Source organism: Microtus pennsylvanicus, chromosome 7 (assembly GCF_037038515.1).
Source record: "Microtus pennsylvanicus isolate mMicPen1 chromosome 7, mMicPen1.hap1, whole genome shotgun sequence".
NCBI lineage: Eukaryota > Metazoa > Chordata > Mammalia > Rodentia > Cricetidae > Microtus > Microtus pennsylvanicus.
Window position 1 is genome coordinate 53781126 of NC_134585.1, and position 18363 is coordinate 53799488.

General features: G+C 43.0%; 1 protein-coding gene across 1 annotated transcript in view; it reads left to right on the top strand.

Moving 5' to 3' along the window:
- Xpo5 (exportin 5) overlaps window positions 1-18363 on the top strand; it is a 38872-nt gene that overhangs the window by 9740 nt on the left and 10769 nt on the right. The window contains exons 6-20 of the mRNA XM_075980740.1: window positions 797-823; window positions 1177-1362; window positions 1959-2035; window positions 4707-4806; window positions 5853-5936; window positions 6700-6825; window positions 7868-7958; window positions 8321-8449; window positions 10140-10270; window positions 12748-12903; window positions 14193-14234; window positions 14655-14744; window positions 15484-15683; window positions 16897-16996; window positions 17745-17926. Coding sequence (XP_075836855.1) covers window positions 797-823; window positions 1177-1362; window positions 1959-2035; window positions 4707-4806; window positions 5853-5936; window positions 6700-6825; window positions 7868-7958; window positions 8321-8449; window positions 10140-10270; window positions 12748-12903; window positions 14193-14234; window positions 14655-14744; window positions 15484-15683; window positions 16897-16996; window positions 17745-17926 — 1721 coding nt within the window. The remainder of the gene's footprint in view (window positions 1-796; window positions 824-1176; window positions 1363-1958; window positions 2036-4706; window positions 4807-5852; window positions 5937-6699; window positions 6826-7867; window positions 7959-8320; window positions 8450-10139; window positions 10271-12747; window positions 12904-14192; window positions 14235-14654; window positions 14745-15483; window positions 15684-16896; window positions 16997-17744; window positions 17927-18363) is intronic.

An 18363-nucleotide genomic window follows, 5' to 3' on the forward strand; every position in this document is an offset into this window, starting at 1 on the left:
ATTATAGACATGCGCAGTCTACCTGGCACTGGTATTTTGAATTTCTGTGTCATTCATTCTCAGTCCCAATTAATTTGTATCCCTTCACAGACACAATTAAGGAGAGTACTGAATTTTGAACTCAGATAAATAAAGAGGCTTGCCTATTGGCTTCCATTCCCTGTCCTGCACTGGCCCCAGGGCTTGTAGAGGATCATTGGAATGGAAGATAGAAGCTGGACCTAGCTTAGATCCTTTATGACTCATGATAGTTGCCTTCAAGTACTGTAGGAAGTCATTACTTTCACTTGTTTTTATTTCTCCTTTTCTTGAGGAGTTTTAGGTATTTGAAACAGTCACCTGGCTGGCCTAGAGCCTGATACATAGGATAAATAAAAATCAGCTGTATTTGTACATATTTTTGCATAGCAGCCATTACTTTGGTGTTTGGGTATTTACTAATTTGTCATGCGTGATTTACTATACATAGGTAGTCATAAACTTTATTCATTAGTTTTGTTTCTTTAACCTGTTTTTTGGTCAGTCTCTTGGTTGCCAATGTTACAAGCTGCTCAGACTTCTTATCTCAGCACTTGAGAGGCTGAGGCAGGAGATACTCTCAGGTTGAGGTTAGCCTGGACTACATAGTGAGTTCCAGGCACACCAGAGCTATACTAGCAAGACCTTGTCTGAAAAGAAACCAAAATAGTTGGCTCTATGTAAACCCTCATCCTTCCAGCCCCTTTATTAGAGAGTAGTAAGTTATTGTGAGTCTTTTCCTCAGTAAATCCTTGGGTTCTTTATACTTCTCTTCCAGAAGGCTGATGCTTCTCGGGAGGCGGAGGTAAGAGCACTGTGTGGAGTTGGAAGGATGCTTCTTAAAGTTCTCAGGTATGGGTAGGTGTGCCTAATGACTGCGGCCTCCGAATGGCCACAGCCTTCTAAAGCCCCCATCCTCACTTAACTATAGTAGGAGGTACAATGACAGTGTGGGAGTTTTTCAAAGAAGATATAATGCCATACTTGCCAATCTGTTGTTAGTGATCAGTGCTGATAAGAAATGGTTCCGTTATCGGGAAAGAAATTTGAGCTCCCCATCAGTAATTATGCGAAAACTTTTTTTAAGAATTATTTTTATTTCAGAATTTGAAAAATAAGTTTTAATTCAGTCCCTCTTACTCAAGTGTTTTCACACAGGCTAAAGCAAACTGCCGAGTAAGCACTGCAACACTGAATACCCTGGCAGGCTATATTGACTGGGTGTCTCTGAATCACATTGTCGCTGAAAACTGCAAACTGCTGGAGACACTCTGCCTGCTTCTTAATGAAGAGGAGCTGCAGTTGGGAGCCGCTGAGTGTCTGCTCATTGCAGTCAGCAGAAAAGTAAGCCCTGGCTATCAGTGACAAAGGTGACTTGGGGAAGTGGTTCCAGAGGGATGGGAGGCCATCGTGACAGCAGCCATGGTAATAAGAATGGTTAGCTGAGAGAACTAGAAAAGGGAAGGCCGTATACTCTGAAAGACACCCCCCCCCCCATTCACATTACTTCCTACAGCAAGAATGCACCTCCTAAAGGTTCCATGTCCTCCCTCAAACAGCAGCACCACCTGAGACCAAGTACATTCTCATTCAAACCAGCATGTATTAAACCCAGTTCAGCTGTGTGTCTCGTGCTTAAAGGGTTGGGGATTTTATCCCTTAACCTCAACTTACTAGCTGCCTCCAATGCCTTTAGATAAAAGTTTGCAACATTGAAATATTGAAATCGTGAACATAGTATATGAAAATGTATTAGGCTAGGGGCTCCTTGAAATAGCCATGATTCTTGTCACTATATTTAATTAAAGTAGCATTAAAGTTTAAAGCTTACTTTGATGTCAGAGGTATAGAAGATATCAGTACTATGAGGGGTTTTTTTGTTTTTATTTTTTATACTATAGTTAGTATATATGACCATGTTTTCCTAAAATTGGATCCAGGGCAAGTTGGAAGACCGGAAACCGTTGATGATCTTATTTGGAGATGTTGCTATGCATTATATTCTCTCCGCTGCACAGTGAGTCTTTGCCTTTCTATATCTTGTGGGGTTTTGATGTGGGTTTTTTTGCTGTGTTACTTTCATTTTATGTACATCGTGTTTATAGATGTCTGTTTGTGCATGAAGGTCAGAGGTCAATACCAGTGTCTTCCTTTATTGCTGTGTACCTTGTTTTTTGAGCCAACATTTTACTGAACCTGGAATTCACTCACTTGGCTAGACTAGCTGGCCAATAATCTCTAAAGTCTGCCTGTTTCATCTCCCTGCACCAGGGTTACAGGTGCAAATTCAGCTCTTACAGGAGAGTCCAATTGTGGTCTTCATACAGGGCAGAACCTGTTGGTGCTACCTCCAGCCCTTAGTTTAGCTGGGTTTTTGTCGTTTGTTTGTTTGTTGCTTATTTTGGTGCTAAGCTTTGTACGTACTGAGAAAATACTGAAATACCACTGATAGCCCACCTAGCCCTACAGTATAATTAATACAGTAAAATTAATAATTTTTTTAATATTTATTTATTTATTTTGTATGCAATATTCTGTCTGTGTGTGTTTGTAGACCAGAAGAGGGCAGCAGAGCAGACCTCATCACAGATGGTTGTGAGCCACCATGTGGCTGCTGGGAACCGAACTCATGACCCCTGGAAGAGCAGGCAACGCTCCTAACCACTGAGCCATCTCTCCAGTTCCCTAAAATTAATAATTTTAAAGTTTATTGAGAATAGCTTATTTTCATAGAATGTATTCTGACCACAGTTTCTTCTCCCCCAGGTCTTCCCAAGTCCTCCCTCCTACAGTATGTTTTTCCTGGTGCGCGTTTGTGTATGTATGTGTGTCTAAGAGAGAGAGAGACAGAATATGAATGAATGAGACACTGTGAACCATCTCTCTGGGCCTACCCTCTTTGTGATGCTCTTATCTGAGTCCCAAAGACAAGTATGGAAAGGGGTGTAAGAAACAAGATGTGTTTGTTGCCTGTGATCCCTCACTATCCACTCTAGAATGGCATTTGCTGTCTTAAGAAGGGTGCATCTGTTTTTAAGGAATTCTGTTACCTGAATAATATATCTTTGGCTGTCACTGTGGTTACTGCTACTAAGGTCTAGCTCTTAAATCTGTAACAACTGTGATATGCTCCCAGAGGTCTCCAGTTGGTACATGTTATACCCACCCGCAGTTAGGAAGGCTGTGGTTCAGAATAGGCAGGCTGCAGAATGTGCTGTCTGTCTGCATCCCTGCAGTCTCTGGTTCCCCTGAGACCGGGTTTTCTCATCCTCCTGCCTTGAGGTCTCAGTTATTGCTTCTGCAATGCACATGAGTTGTTGCTTCTGAGGTTCAGTAATCTTCTTTGTCTTAGGCTAATTTTCACCAACAAAAAAACTCAGATATAGTCTCTTTTGTTTTTTTTTTTAAACATTATTTATTATGTATACAATATTCTGTCTGTGTGTATGTCTGCAGGCCAGAAGAGGGCACCAGACCTCTTTATAGGTGGTTGTGAGCCACCATGTGGTTGCCGGGAATTAAACTCAGGACCTTTGGAAGAGCAGGCAATGCTCTTAACCACTGAGCCATCTCTCCAGCCCCTATAGTCTCTTTTGTTGTGTGTGTGTGTGTGTGTGTGTTTGTTTTTATGAGAGCTATTTGATTATGGATGAATTACAGACGTATACTCTGGAGGAAATTTAGGAAAGTGAGATACTTTATTTTGCTTGTTTTGTTTGTTTGTTTGTTTGTTTGTTTTTGTTTTTTTTTGAGACAGGGTCTCACTATATAGCCCTAGCTGTTCTGGATCTCAGTACATAGACCAGGCTGGCCTCGAATCCTAAGAAATGCCTGTCTCTTAGGGTTAAAGGTGTGTACCACCATGCTTAAACAAAATATTTTTTTAATTATATTTACCTATTTTTATTTGCACGGAAGTATACACAGGCACACATTATGGTATGTATTTGATCAGAGGACAATTTGTAAGATCCAGTTTTCTCCTACCACCCAGTGGGTCCCAGGAATTGAGCTCAAATCTTTGCGCTTGGCAGCAAGTGCCTCTCTCTACCTACTAAGTCATCTGACTGGCTGAAGACATAAAGTATTTTTATTCTATCCTTTTTTGATCCCTGGTGTAAGTAATCATTACATTAATGCCATGTTTTCCAATGCTGAGAATCTCTACAAGATCTCCCTGGGTCTCAACCAGTGTTTTTGTGCTGCTGCTTCTGGGTGTATATGCTGTCTCTATCAGTCACACACAATTCAAGTCCTAAAGTATTAAGCACTTTTATCATGTCCAGATCAGAGTGTTTAATGATGAGGCAAGAAACTGCATTGAAACCATATCCCACATCAGAGCTGGGCTTTGTCGCTCATTGTTTGAAACGGGGTCTCACTTTGTCTCCCTGGCTGATCTGGGACTAGCTAGACTCCTATGTGCTGGGGTCAAAGGCAAGTGCCACCATGCTGGCTTGTTGAGTTGTATGTTTGTTTGCTTGTTTTTTGAGACAGCCTTCCGTTTACAGGCCAGGCTGACCTTGAACTCAACAGAGATGCCTCCGCCACCACAACTGGCCTGTTGTTTTTTGACTTAGTAAACACTAAGATTGTATTAGTGAGGCCCAGTCAGTAGAACTTCTTCCTGGTGGGACTCCTTGCTTTTGTTGACATGTAACTAATCATACAATTCTCTTCCTTAACAGGACCGCAGATGGAGGAGGCTTGGAAGAAAAACACTACCTCTTCCTGAAAAGACTTTGTCAGGTGTTATGTGCACTGGGCAATCTTCTGTGTGCACTGCTGGTGAGCAAATGTGCTCTGGAGAGCATGGGGCTGCTTGAGGGATCATTTACTTAGGAATCAGAAGCACTGCCACTTCACTGATGGGATAGATGAGGCATTGCTCTACCAGTTTTTTCACATGATTCTATACAGTAAATCATCTTCAATAAAAAGGTGGGCGTGGATGCATAGGTTGATGTTGCTGGGTTCTTTGATGTTTTTTTTTTTTATATATTATTTATTTATACAATGTTCTGCCTGTATGTCTGCCAGAAGAGCGCATTAGGTCTCATCATGGGTGGTTGTGAGCCACCATATGGTTGCTGGGAATTGAACTCAGGACCTCTGGAAGAGCAGCTGCTGCTTTTAACCACTGAGCCATCTCTCCAACCCAATGTTGTTGTTTTTTTGTTGGTGGCAGTTTGCTTGTTGTTGACATAGAATCTCACTGTATAGCCCTGGCTGGCCTGGGTCTCACAGTGTAGACCACGCTGGCCTCAGACTCACAGATCCACCTGCCTCTGCCTTTCAGAGCTGGGATTAAAGGTAACTGTAATCACACCTGGATTGAATGGGTATTTAACAGATTGGGTCACAAAAATATAAATAGAATAGGTCTGATGGAATAATATTTTTTTTTCTTTCTTTTTTCTTAAAGACAGGGTTTCTTCATGTAATAGCTCTGGCTAATTCAGAACTTGCTATATAGACCTTGCTCTGTAGACCAGGCCAGCCTGACTCATAGATTCTTTTGCTTCTGTCTGCTCAGTGCTGAGTGCTGGAATTAAAGGCATGCGCCACCACCACCCGGCTACTACTGTCTTCTTCTAGCCTTGGTTTTAAATTTCTGAGACAGTATCTTTTTGTAATTTAGTCTATTTTTAAACTCAGCATACTTCTGCCTTGGCTCTCCTAGTGTTAAGATAACAGGCGTGTACCAATACATCTAGTCTTCAAAATGTTATTTCTGTTATCTGTTTATTACTCATTCCCCCTACTTTCCCTGAGCCATCTCCCTTCAGCTGGTTCCTACTCAATACCTTTAATGTGGTCTTTTTCTTCTTTAGGGCTTAGATGCTAATATACAAACACCAGTAAATTTTGGAAAGTACCTGGAATCTTTTCTTGCTTTCACAACCCATCCAAGTCAGGTAAAAAAAAACTTTATGCAAATAACTTAACAAACTTTGTATGGTCAACTGACATTAAGTATTGTGTCCTGGAGTATTTCCTACGTGTGTGCAAATGTCACTGAACCTAAGGAATGACGGCTGGGGGTAAGAAGCACTGCTACACCAGCCTGGCAGTGTGAGCTCAGTCCCTGAGACTAACAGTGACAGGAGAGAGAACCAACTTCTGAAAGTTGGCCTCTGACCTCTGGCTGTAACACACAGAGCCACACACAATAATAAATAAATAAATAAATAGATAGATAGATAGATAGATAGATAGATAGATAATCAAACAATCAAACATTTTATGAAAGAATTATTGGCTCTGTTCCTCGAGCATGTCACTGTCTTGGTCAGCAGGTTTCCACACAGGTGGCTTTCTGATTGTGCTCCATGAGATGGGTTGTGGCCCCGTTGATTTAAACAAGAAAAAATTTAAATCCAAGATTAGTGAATTGTGTTACTTTGATTGATTACATTCGCTTTGTGATCCTAGTGCCATCTGAACAGAGAAAGGGTTAAGTGACATCCTTACCATGCTCCAAGGGTTCACACCTGACCCACTTGCCTCTGCATGTCATTATCCAGTCACCCATTGCTGATATACTGCAGAAGTGATTGCAAAATGCAGAGATTTCCTCCTGTAAAATGGTTGTTGATAAATGTTAGGCTGAGTAACAATCTTGGTCAAGGCATATCCAAACCCATAGGCTAAGCTGTATGGATTTTTGTTTTGTTTTAGTTTCTACGCTCTTCAACTCATATGACCTGGGGCGCCCTCTTCAGGCATGAGATTCTATCCCGTGATCCTTCGCTGTTAGCAATAATACCAAAATATCTTCGTGCATCCATGACCAACTTAGTTAAGGTAAGTAATGGAAATCCTAAGTTGCAGAGTGTTGTTGAGCAGACAGAAGACTTTGATTGGCATGACTGAGTCTCTTTAAATCCTCTAAGAAAGTTTTCTTGTTGAGGAAGGAAGCTGTTCAGAATGGTCCTAAGGAAAGAACAGGGCCATGAGCTAATCGCTGCTGAGGAATTAAAAGCAGATTTAGTAGACCGTTTTGGAAATACAAAACAGTGGAACCAGGTGGATTCTAAGATGGAATCATATCTAAGGATTGTTTCTGAAGGGCATGTGCAAGTTGGGAATGCACGTGAGGAATGAGGGTAGCAGCTATGATTGCTCCCCCTTCAAAGACTTGTTTCTAGAAATTCTCAGATCTGCTGAGAGCTGCAGCTGGAGGACCTCCCTTCTTACCTTCCTTCCAGGGCCTTATACATGCTAGGCAAGATGCACACGACATACAAACACAGCCTAGCCCTCATTGTAGATTGTAAAGTCATAGAGTGGGACTCTAGTTCCTCAAGAATTTATCCTACACATACTGTGTTCTAGTTTTATGGTACTTTTTTCTTTTCTTTTCTTTTTTTTTTGTTTTGGTTTGTTTTTTGAGACAGGGTCTCACTGTAACTCAGTCTGTCCTGGAAGCTAAAACTGTGTAGCTAAAACTATCCTTGAACTTGGAGGTCATCTTGCCTTTTCTCAAATGCTGGGATTGTAGATGTGTGCCATCATACTCAGCTTGGTTGTGTAATATGATGAAACAAGCAATTGCTGATCCCTCAACTTTATTGCATATGGAATTAGTACTTCTTCTTGAGCTATGTTCATACTTGGATCTTAAATGAACCCTGGGAGTTATCGTCCCTGAGGAGCATATCAGCTGGGTGCGTTCTCCTTGAATTACTGTCTAGAGTGCAGCTGGAGTGCTGGCTGGATTTGGGGTAGAACACACGTAGTTGCTGTCATGCAAACCCTTAGTTCCTCTTAGGTGAATCATGAAGGACTTTGGTCACATACTCTTCAGTAGGTCCATTCTTTTCCCCAATTGTCTTTCTTATTCCAGATGGGCTTTCCTTCTAAGACAGACAGCCCCAGCTGTGAATATTCTCGGTTTGACTTTGATAGTGATGAGGACTTCAATGCTTTCTTCAACGGTAAGCTTCCTTCCAGCACTCTCAGAATGGCATTTTGTGCTGTGATTGTGGCTGTGACGCATCTTCAAACCTGGAAAACAATCTGAAGTTCCAGATTCTTACAGAAGGATGCTGCCACATTTCAACACCATTCTATGCCCATGAATTGTGTTTATCCCTTCCAGTACCCTCTTTTATTGAACTTTTTGAGAAATAAGGCTGTTCTCCACAGCAGCTAGACCATCTTTAGTTGAGTTCAAGAATCCTATAATGAGCCACTGTTAGATCTAGACCATGAACGTCACCCCAGTCCTCACAGCTGGATATACGACTGGCTGCTGAGTACTGCGTGCCAGGTGTTGATCCATGTTCTTCTCTGTCAGCCTCCCGAGCCCAGCAAGGCGAAGTGCTGAGATGGGTGTGCCGCCTTGATACCAAGACCAGCTTCCAGATGGCCGCAGAGTGGCTCAAGTACCAGCTGTCGGCTCCTATTGACACGGGACCTGTGAACTGTTAGTTATTCTGCTTTTTGTCTTATTGCTAAATGTTAATGTTGTATGAAAACTTTGTATAGGAGATAAGCCAGAGTTACATATCAGAGCAGTTTGCTAATACTGTTTTAAAAAAAAAAATCCCATTGACCACTGCCTACTTCCTTTCCCCTAGGTAATGTTTTCCTTTCATCACAGAGGAAAAAAATAGATAATACTCGGTATGCGGCTGTTGTTTAAATTAGGGTGAAGCCACCATATCCCTGTAAGCTTTGTCTTTGTTTTTCTCTTCTAATAGAATCAACAGGTGTTGTTTTTAATGTTTCCCCTCAGGGACACCATTAATCAAATGCATATCTAGACCTAACTTTTGCTTCAACCAAGTGCCAATATATAGTACTAGCCCTAAATTCAGAAAGAATCTCTGGTTAGTCCTAGCAGGAACACTTCAAGGACTTACCATATGAAGCACCTCAGAGCCTTTGGGCAGTCTCACTTTACGTGGAACCAAAATCCCTGCCCCCTATGCAAGCGCTGCAGCCAGTTCAACTTGTCTGTTCACCTTAATTCTCTTACTAGTTCTCTTACCTTGTGGGCGGGATTAATCAAACAGGAGAGGTGACATGTAAGTGTAAAGTCATGCCAGGCGATGGTCACTAAGAGCACCAAATCACTAAGGATTTGAATTGTGAGCTTCCGCATTCAGTTGTGAGTGTCTTGATTCCATTCTGAAGGTGAGGTGACTTGACTGTTGAAGGCAGCGCTCGATGGAGGCTGACTGTCAACCTGTTCGTCTCTATCTGTGGCTTCTTCCTGGGTCATCTGGTTTGGTGGTCTCTATCAACTTGGACCCTAGCACATTTCTCTAGATGTAGCCCTGAGAATTGCTGTGAGGCTATCGGATGTGAAGCAGCATTTTATAGCTTAAGTAATTTCCCTGTTGGAAGAATTGTTCTTTTCTTTCTGTTGTTGGTATTGGAGTGTGTGTCTGCGAGTACTTGCATATATATGCTTGGAACAAGGTCTCTTTGTGTAACCTAGGCTGACCTAGAACTTGCTGTGTAGCCTAAGCTGGTCTCAGACTCAACTGTCCTCATCCCCCAGTGCTTGAGTGCTAAGATTCCAATGTCCATCCATGCCCTCACTACTCCTAAACCGCAGGGATACACTCAGGACCTTGTAAATAAATGCTAAGCAAGAATGCTACCACTGAGCAACAGCCCTAGCTTGGAATAGTTCTTTTTCTTTTCCTGGTTTTTCAAGACAGTGTTTCTCTTTGTAGCCTTGGCTGTCCTAGAACTCACTCTGTAGACCAGGTTGGCCTCAAACTCACAGATCTGTCTGCCTGCCTCTGCCTCCCAAGTTCTGGGATTAAAGGTATGCACGCCCCCACCATCTGGCTGGAATAGTTCTTTATGATCTCAAATATTAATTATTTGGAGTCCCCTAGATTGCCATCTAACAAGGGTAGCAGTTAATATTTTTCAGGTGCTTTGTAAGCCACATGTATACTCACATGCACAGTCTCAGCAGACTGTTTGTGGAAACAGGTTGGGGAGCAGAGCGGCCTTCTCACTCCTCACATGTGAGAGCTGTCAGATCTCTGCGCTTTTTCCTCTGAAATTACCAAGTGCTCTTTGAGCCCCTGGCTATGTCTCTGTGTTCTGCTATCCTACCACACTGATAAGTATCTGCATGTGTGTTTCAAAAGCGTGTTCTACAGCTGGAGCCGGAGAGGGAGGCTACTGCTCCATCTTCTCGTCATCATTTGTGCAGTGGGAAGCTATGACTTTCTTTTTGGAAAGTGTGATCAACCATATGTTTCGAACAATAGACAAAGAAGTAAGTAACTTTCCTATGCTGACTGAATAATTTTTGATCTTTTGTAAGCTGGTAGATGGATAGGGAAACATGGATGTGCATCTTACAAAAGAGAAAACAGATTTTGAGAGGGTAAATACATACTCAGGTGCACACAAAATACATGGTAGAACTGAGACCAAGCTCAGCTGTGACTCCAAACCCTTGCACATTTAGTGTCTATTTTGAGGGGATGGCTAGTTGAGCCTGTTAGTGCATGGAAGCCACATGGAGGCTGAACTGTAGCCAGGACGGTGACAGAAACAGGGATCATCCTAAGAGGTGCTCTTCATAAATCAGCTTTCTCCGCTGTGCGATTGCAGCATAAGATTTGGGCTGGGGGTCACCTGCTCGCCTTCAGTTAGAACATTACCTTCGCTGTAAGTCACCGGATAGCTGCATATGCTGTACTGGCTGTGCTAGTTAAATCAAAATAATTAAACCACAGGTAGTTTGGGGTAATTGCACCACAATGTGTTCTTGTTTAGCTGTGTAAACAGATCTCAGGGTGGCTGTTGGCTGCTTCTCAGTTTGAAATGAAGACACTCTGAGTTTGGCCCATAACATAGCAAAACCTACTTGGGTTCTGCATTTTTTTCCAAGCTGTGTTTATTTACAGGTAGTATTATACTTATTTAAAAGAGTAAGTACATTGCTGGGCAGTGGTGGCACACACCTTTAAACCATGCACTCTGGAGGCAGAGGCAGGCAGGTCTCTGAGTTCAAGGCCAGCTTGGTTTACCAAGTAAGTTAAAGGACAGTCAGGGCCCTCAAACAGAAACCCTGGCCTAAGAGTAAGTCTGGTGCGTCTGGTGCTATAAAAACTTCCCTTACCAGTGAAGGGAAACAATGCTGTTGACTCCCTTCCTGTCCTCTGTAGTGCAGACACTTCCAGTGGGCATATAAATATGGGGGGCCTGATCTTGCTTGGAAGCAGGAGATAGACTTCTCATGGTTTGATGATGTCTGTCTGGTTGCTGTGGCTGGATTTTATAGTGGGCCCTTATTTTCCTCCTTCCTGTGTTGCTGGTGATTTCATCTCAGATCTTGCACCTGACTTCTTACCTATCGCCCAGCCCTGGGTTAGAGTTAATCTTGAGAGATAAGTATTTGGTGAATACGTGGGTGATAAGGTTTTATCATCTTGTGAAGCCTTTAGTGTTTGTCCCGTGTGTGTGTGTGTGTGTGTGTGTGTGTGTGTGTGTTTGTGTGCAGGTGACAACTTAGCCTGCCTCTGTTTGCTAGTGTGACGGTTTGCAGGCTGCCTGTTTTTCGCCTCCACGACAAATAGAAGCAGCTTAACACTTACACACAGAGAGATAATAAAAATAAATCTTAAAAGAAAAATAGAGCTTGACACAACAGATTTAGGCATTCTCCTAAAATCTCTTATTCAAATAAACTAATTAGAAATTTAAGCAAAAGGATTTATTTTACTTATTTACTTGAGACAGTGTGTTGCTGTGCTGGCTGGCTGGCTGTCCTGCCACAGTTCTGCCTCTTCAGTCCTCAGTAGCAGTGATCTCTATAATCTCTAGCTAAGGGTGTGTGTGTGTGTGTGTGTGTGTGTGTGTGTGTGTGTGTGTGTGTGTGTCTGGTGGGAATGATATATCCCTTCTGTGATGTAGTCACTTATGGAATTTGGGGGTTTTGTTTGTTTGTTTGTTTTTGGAGACAAGGTTTCTTTTTTATATGTAATTTTTAATTTTTATTTTATGTTTATCTGTGTTTTGCCTGCATGTGCGTCTGTGTGAGGATGTCAGAAGCCCAGGAACTGGAATTACAGACAAGTGTGAGCTGCAATGTGGGTGCTGGGAATTAAACCTAGATCTGAAAGAGCAGCTAGTGCTCTTAACCACTGAGCCATCTCTTCAGCCCCAACAGTATTTCTCTGTAGCCCTTGCTGTTCTGAAACTCACGCTGTAGACCAGACTGTCCTCAAACTCACAGAGATATGACTGCCTCTGCCTCCCAAGTGCTGGGATTAAAGGTGAAGCCATGCACCACCAGTGCCCAGCAGAAATTTTTTTAATAAAATGGGACAGTGATTTAGATTTTAATGGTTAAAAAGCAGTGTATAAACTGGGCGTCATACTGCAGGTTTATAATCCCCATTTCTTGAAAAGCTAAGATAGAAGGATTACAAGTTCAAAGTTATCTTGGCCTTCAGACTGAGCTCAAGGCCAGCTTGGACAAACTTAAACTGTCTCGAGATGCAAAGTAGGGGCAGAGGGGGAAGAACTGAGGCTTACTGGTGGTAGAGCATTGTCCTAGTCTCCATGAGGTTCTGGGTTCAGTCCCAGCAAAATACAACACACCACTTGTGTGTGCAGTTGATTCGGACATGTATGCCAGCTGTATTGTATATTCACAGCCTCAGATCTGAGGAGAAGGAGAACGCAGTGCCTGTGGTGGTGGTGGTGGTGATCCTATTGACTTCTCTCTCCTGTCTGTCCCAGGAAGTCCCGGTGAGTGATGGGATAGAACTGCTGCAGATGGTTTTGAACTTTGAGATGAAGGATCCTCTCATCCTGTCCTGTGTCCTCACCAATGTTTCCGCACTCTTCCCATTTGTCACATACAAACCTGAGTTACTGCCCCACGTCTTCTCCAAGGTATAAGCCTTTCTTCTTTGCAAATTTTATTTTAAAACGTGAGTCACATTTTGTAACTGTTTGAAAGTATATGTTATAAATTGTTGAAGAGGCAGCTGTATGTGTTCATTTATTAGATGATTTTGCTTGGTGCTTCCTGTGGATCGGGCACTATGCTAGTACCTTAGTGCTCAGGACCATTGTGAAGAAAGGCATCAACAGACACTGCATCTACCCATATGGTATTGCAGTGAGTAGGCTTTCTTGCTAGGAAACAGAAAGGAGAGCTAAGGAAGGTTTCCAAGTGTGTTAGATTGGTGGTGGGAATTGTGAGAGGCTGGGTAATTTTTCAGGTTTCTGTTCCAGTGCATTTGAAGTTAATGTAAAGCGTTAAAATTAAGGTAGCTCCCAATACGGCGATTGGAGTTTAGGTGTCTAAACTTCATACCAAGACTGTAAGTGTAGGATTCTTGGAGTGCTGTTTAAGAACACTTGCTGTGCTTGCAAAGGGCCAGAGTTCAGTTCCCAGCACCCACGTGGTTGCTCACAACCTCTGCTCCAGTGCCAGAGACCCTTTAGACGCTTCTGCTGGTCTCAGGCACCAGGAAAGCATGTGATGTAGGCATACATGCAGACAAAACACTCACACATGTAAAATGAATAAATAAATGTAAAAAAGAAAGAAAAAAGGCTAGACATTTAACCATGGGAGACGGTCTGCGTATACACCTGGGAAGGGCCTAACTCTAGCAGGGATCCAGTATCAGCGTTAGTGGAGCAGCAGTGCAGAGACCCCAGCCTGCCCATCCCAGGAGGAAGAGCTCACTCGGGAGAGGAAGACAATGCTGTGCACATGCCAGCCGCACGAAGTTCACGGAGAGTTAGAGAAGTCCAGTGGCTTTCTTGAGTTGCCCTCAGGCGAGTGGCCTTCTACTGTGAAGGCTGAGGAAACACCCTCCCTGCTTTAGTGAAGGAGCGGAGGACCAGTCAAAATGGACTCGGGTGGTCTGTCTCTTGTTTAAAAATAGAAAAGAGACATGTCGTTGGCCGATGACACAGACTGATGGGTCTGAGAATCCCCCCCTTCTGCTTTATAAATGTTGCAAAGGTCAAGATGGGACTCCTGAGCCTCTTACAGAGATGTCTGAAAGAGTGGACTTCTGACGTCCATGACACCAGTGGGAAGCTCCTCCTGCTGCCTTGCCTCCACTGCCACCAGATTGATGCCAAGAATATGCTTGCAGTGTTTGTTGGGAATCCATGCTCTTTTAAAAACACGGGAGTGAACATTTATTTTCTTTTCCCCGCAGCTATTTTCATCTGTTACTTTTGAAACTGTTGGAGAAAGTAAGGTAAGACCATTTTTTCTGGGTTTTTTTGGGGGGAGGGTCATTTCTTGAAGCAGGGTCTTACTGTGCGTTTCAGGCTGGCCTTAAACTCAGCCTTCCTGCCTCTGCCTCCCAGTGCTAGGATTACAGGCATGTGCCGCCATGCCCAGCAGAGTCGATTCATTAAATTATCGGATTCTAACTTATTGTAAGCTTAAGTGTGATACCTCATACTCATACTTAATCTTGGTTTTGTTTTTCTTTTTTTCCTTTGGTGTATGGAAGGGTTAGCAAAACATGTAGTCATAAGGTGTTTTTCTGGAGGCATCTGGGACAAATCTGAACACAGGTTTATGGAGATCATGAATCTACTGACTGTCACTGCTTTCCAGCTACATTAATGAGTTGTATCGATATTTCTGTATTTGGGGACTGTCTCTCTAGGCCCCCAGGACCCGTGCAGTGAGGAATGTGAGGAGACATGCTTGTTCTTCCATCAACAAGATGTGTCGGGACTACCCTGATCTTGTTCTGGTAAGTGCTGCACCCTGGCTGCGACACCACTGAGTCCTGTGTGGCTGGACCTTTTTGTAGATGGCTTGAGTTGGTGTGTTCTTCCTTTACCTAGGACCTTCCTAATGCTACAGCCCTTTAATCCAGTTCCCTCCAACCGTTAAATGATTTTCATGCTGCTTCATAACTGTAATTTTGCTACTGTTATGAATCATAATGTAAGTATTTGATATGTAGGACATCAAGAGATCATGACCCACAGGTTGAGAACCACTGACCTAGTGATACAGCTTAAAATTTAATTGAATTAGCTCCTCAAGATGAATGGTTATTTTTGTTTGTGTGAATGAGTGAGTTTACTCCTATAAATGAACACACTCTTACTCTGTGATGTTTTCAATTCCTATTGCAAGTGGTTGTCTGATTTTTGAGAAAATCCAGATGCAGATTTTAGCAATTTTTGTGGGGGTTCTTTAAAAAGTTAACATTAGCCCACTTAGAAAAGTTACTTTGAAATTGCTTCTGAATGCATAGTAGCTGTTTCTGTGTGTAGACAATAGATTGATTTTGATGAAGGTACAGTAACACTGATGTAGAAAAGCACCAGACACAACTGCCTTTGGCCTGTCTCCTTACTGTTCAGACAGACAGACATTATAACAAATTACACAGCCTGATCTCCAGAGACTGTCTTGGTTTTCTGGCATTCTTGAGTGTCCCATCTCTCTGAAAGTCAGGCCTTTTTTCTTTGTGTTTGCAGCCCAATTTTGACATGCTTTATAGCCATGTGAAACAACTTCTCTCCAATGAGCTGCTCCTGACCCAGATGGAGAAGAGTGCCCTCATGGAAGCCCTGGTTCTCATTAGTAACCAATTTAAGAATTATGAGCGACAGAAGTTATTCTTAGAAGAGCTGATGGCACCAGTGGTCAACATCTGGCTCTCTGAAGAAATGTGCAGGTACAGGAGATCTTGGGGACCACTAACTTTGACTGCACTTGAGTAGAACTGGTCTATTTCCAAAGCTGTGCCAGAGTAAGGGAGGGGTGTAAGGATGCGGGGCTGTACCAGTCTGGGGAAGGTGTAAAGATGCGGAGCTGTGCCAGCATTAACATTATTGTCCTATCTGAAATGTGGCCTTGCTCGTGGAGGTTTGGGGGGGAAGCAGTGGGCAGAGACAGAGCACGTAAAGTCACGCGGTGTGTGCCGTGCAGCCTCAACCCCTTTGGAGAAATAATCACAGTGATTGACCTGTGTTGTCCACATAGTAGAGAACCTGTTTGTCAACTTCTTAATTTATGCAAGATAAATATGTAAAAAAATGCAGTGATATTTGGAAGTGGGGATATTAACATAAACTTTCAGGTGGCAGCTTATAATTCATATGATTAAATTTCTCTCACTATAAAAACTGATGTTTGGTGTCTAACAATCTGTTAGCTTTTAAATTTGGTTTCTTGAGATAGGGTCTTCTGTAACCACAGGGCTCAGCATGACCTTCAGCTGCTGGTCCTTAATGTCTTCTTCCTTTCATGGGCTGGGATTGCACACCAGGGAAAGTCACGTTTGCTCTATCTGCTGTTAGCTCTTGTGGAGGAAGTTGTCATGATACAGGGAAGCTGTGGCGCATGCAGGCCTTCAGTCCATTCTGGGGGGAGGGGGACTAGAGAGGTGGCTCAGATATTAAAAGAGCATTTATTCCTCTTGGAGAGGGTCCATGTTCATCCATTTCCAAGCATCTATGTGGTGTCTCACAACCACCTGTAACTCCAGTCCCAAGGAATCCAGTGCCTTTTCTGATCTCTGCAGTACCAGACACACTCGTACCCAGACATAGATGCAAACAAACACTCCAAGGAAAAAACTGGTTTGGGGGTTTTTTTTGTTTTGTTTTGTTTGTTTTTGTTTTGTTTTTTGAATTATGATGTAGGGGCTGGAGGGATGGCTCAGTGGTTATGAGAGCTTATTGCTTTTCTTGACAACCAGAGTTCAGTGCTAAACACCAAGTTGACTGTTCACAACTGTCTGTAACTAGCTCCAGGGAACCCAATGGCCTCTTTTGGCCTCCACCTGCACAAATAGGCAAACAAATATACACTTAGCTAAAAATAAAGTAAATCTATATCTTAAAAAAAAAAAATCATGATGTACTTTTCTTCTTCCCAACCTTCAGAGTGCTGACAGATATTGATGCCTTCATTGCCTATGTGGGTGCTGATGTGAAAGCCTGTGACCCAGCTGTGGAGGATCCATGTGGCGCAAATCGTGCCAGAGTAAGACTGCTGGGAATGGGAAGTCACATTGCCACGGGCAGGAGTAGGGTGTGGCCATTGACAAGTTCTCAGATTTGTTTTGTCTATGCTGGTGAGAAACCCAGGATTTCCTCCTGCCCTAAGCTTCTCCTTTCTTTTCTTCTTTAGTCTTGAATTCTTGAGTTAGTTCTCACAACAGAGCAGATGGTCTTTTCTATGAAGTCATTATTTTGGCTTTAAGGATTCCTAAGTAGCTCGGAAGACTGGAGGTGTAATGAGGAAGTAGGTCAGAACTTGGTCGCAGGGTGAGTCCTCCCTGCTATTGCTCTCTGGCATGTGAAGTCCTAAGTGATGGCCTGAGGCTTTCCAGTGCATCGCATTCAGATCAGCCTCTGTGGTGAAAGCCACAGGATCAGCCTGGCATGTGGGGTTGGGGGCTAGGGTGCAAGCTCTGGAGTCCCAGGTGGAAGGTCAAGTGGCCATTTCAACACCAGTTTCAACACACTGGTAGTAGATCTCATCCAAGCCACCATGAGAGGGTCATTAACCCTGGAAGGACGTCCTGATGAGAAGGAAGCTTCCAGAGCTACCAGGGTCCCAAAGTGGCAGTGAAAAGACCCCTCTTGAACTGGACCATAAAGAAAAGAAAGGAATCTTGCCGGGGTGGGAGACACAGGCTTCTTCCTCTCTCTGCCTCTTGCTGTGCTGTCACCATGAGTACATAATGCTTTGCCTCTCACTCCCTGCTGTTTCCCATTTTTCTCTGTAGATAACCTTTTGTGTGCATGGCATTCTCGGGGTTTTGAGACGAACTAGCTGGCCTTCCGACCTAGAAGAGGCCAGAGCTGGGGGTTTTTTGGTGGGTTACACACCTAGTGGAAATCCAATCTTCCGTAACCCCTGCACAGAGCAGATCCTGAGACTTCTTGACAATTTGCTTGCCCTTGTAAGGTGAGTCAGAATATTTTGTATTTATTTTAACCCCACTAATCTCAAATTTTTAATCTTTATATCTGATCATAGTGGTGATACTGAGTTAGGTTCTGGTTCTTTTGAGAGAGGAGCTTTCTTTCTAAAGACAGTTATCCCCTTTGTGGAAGGCATACTCTTTAGATGTACACGATTGAAATAATCCCAGAATAGTGCTTTCTGATTTTGTTTTCTTGTTGTTTTTGGTTTAGTTTTTAGAGACAGGTTTTCTCTGTGTATCTCTGGCTATCCTGGAATTTGCTCTGTAGTCCAGGCTTGTCTCGAACTCACAGAGATCTGCCTGCCTCTGCCTCCTGAGTGCTAGGATTAAACAAATGTGCCACAGCCACTCAGCTTATTTTATCATTTTTTGAAAATAGTGTTTGGGATTTTGTTTTGTTTGTTGGCTTGCTGTCATT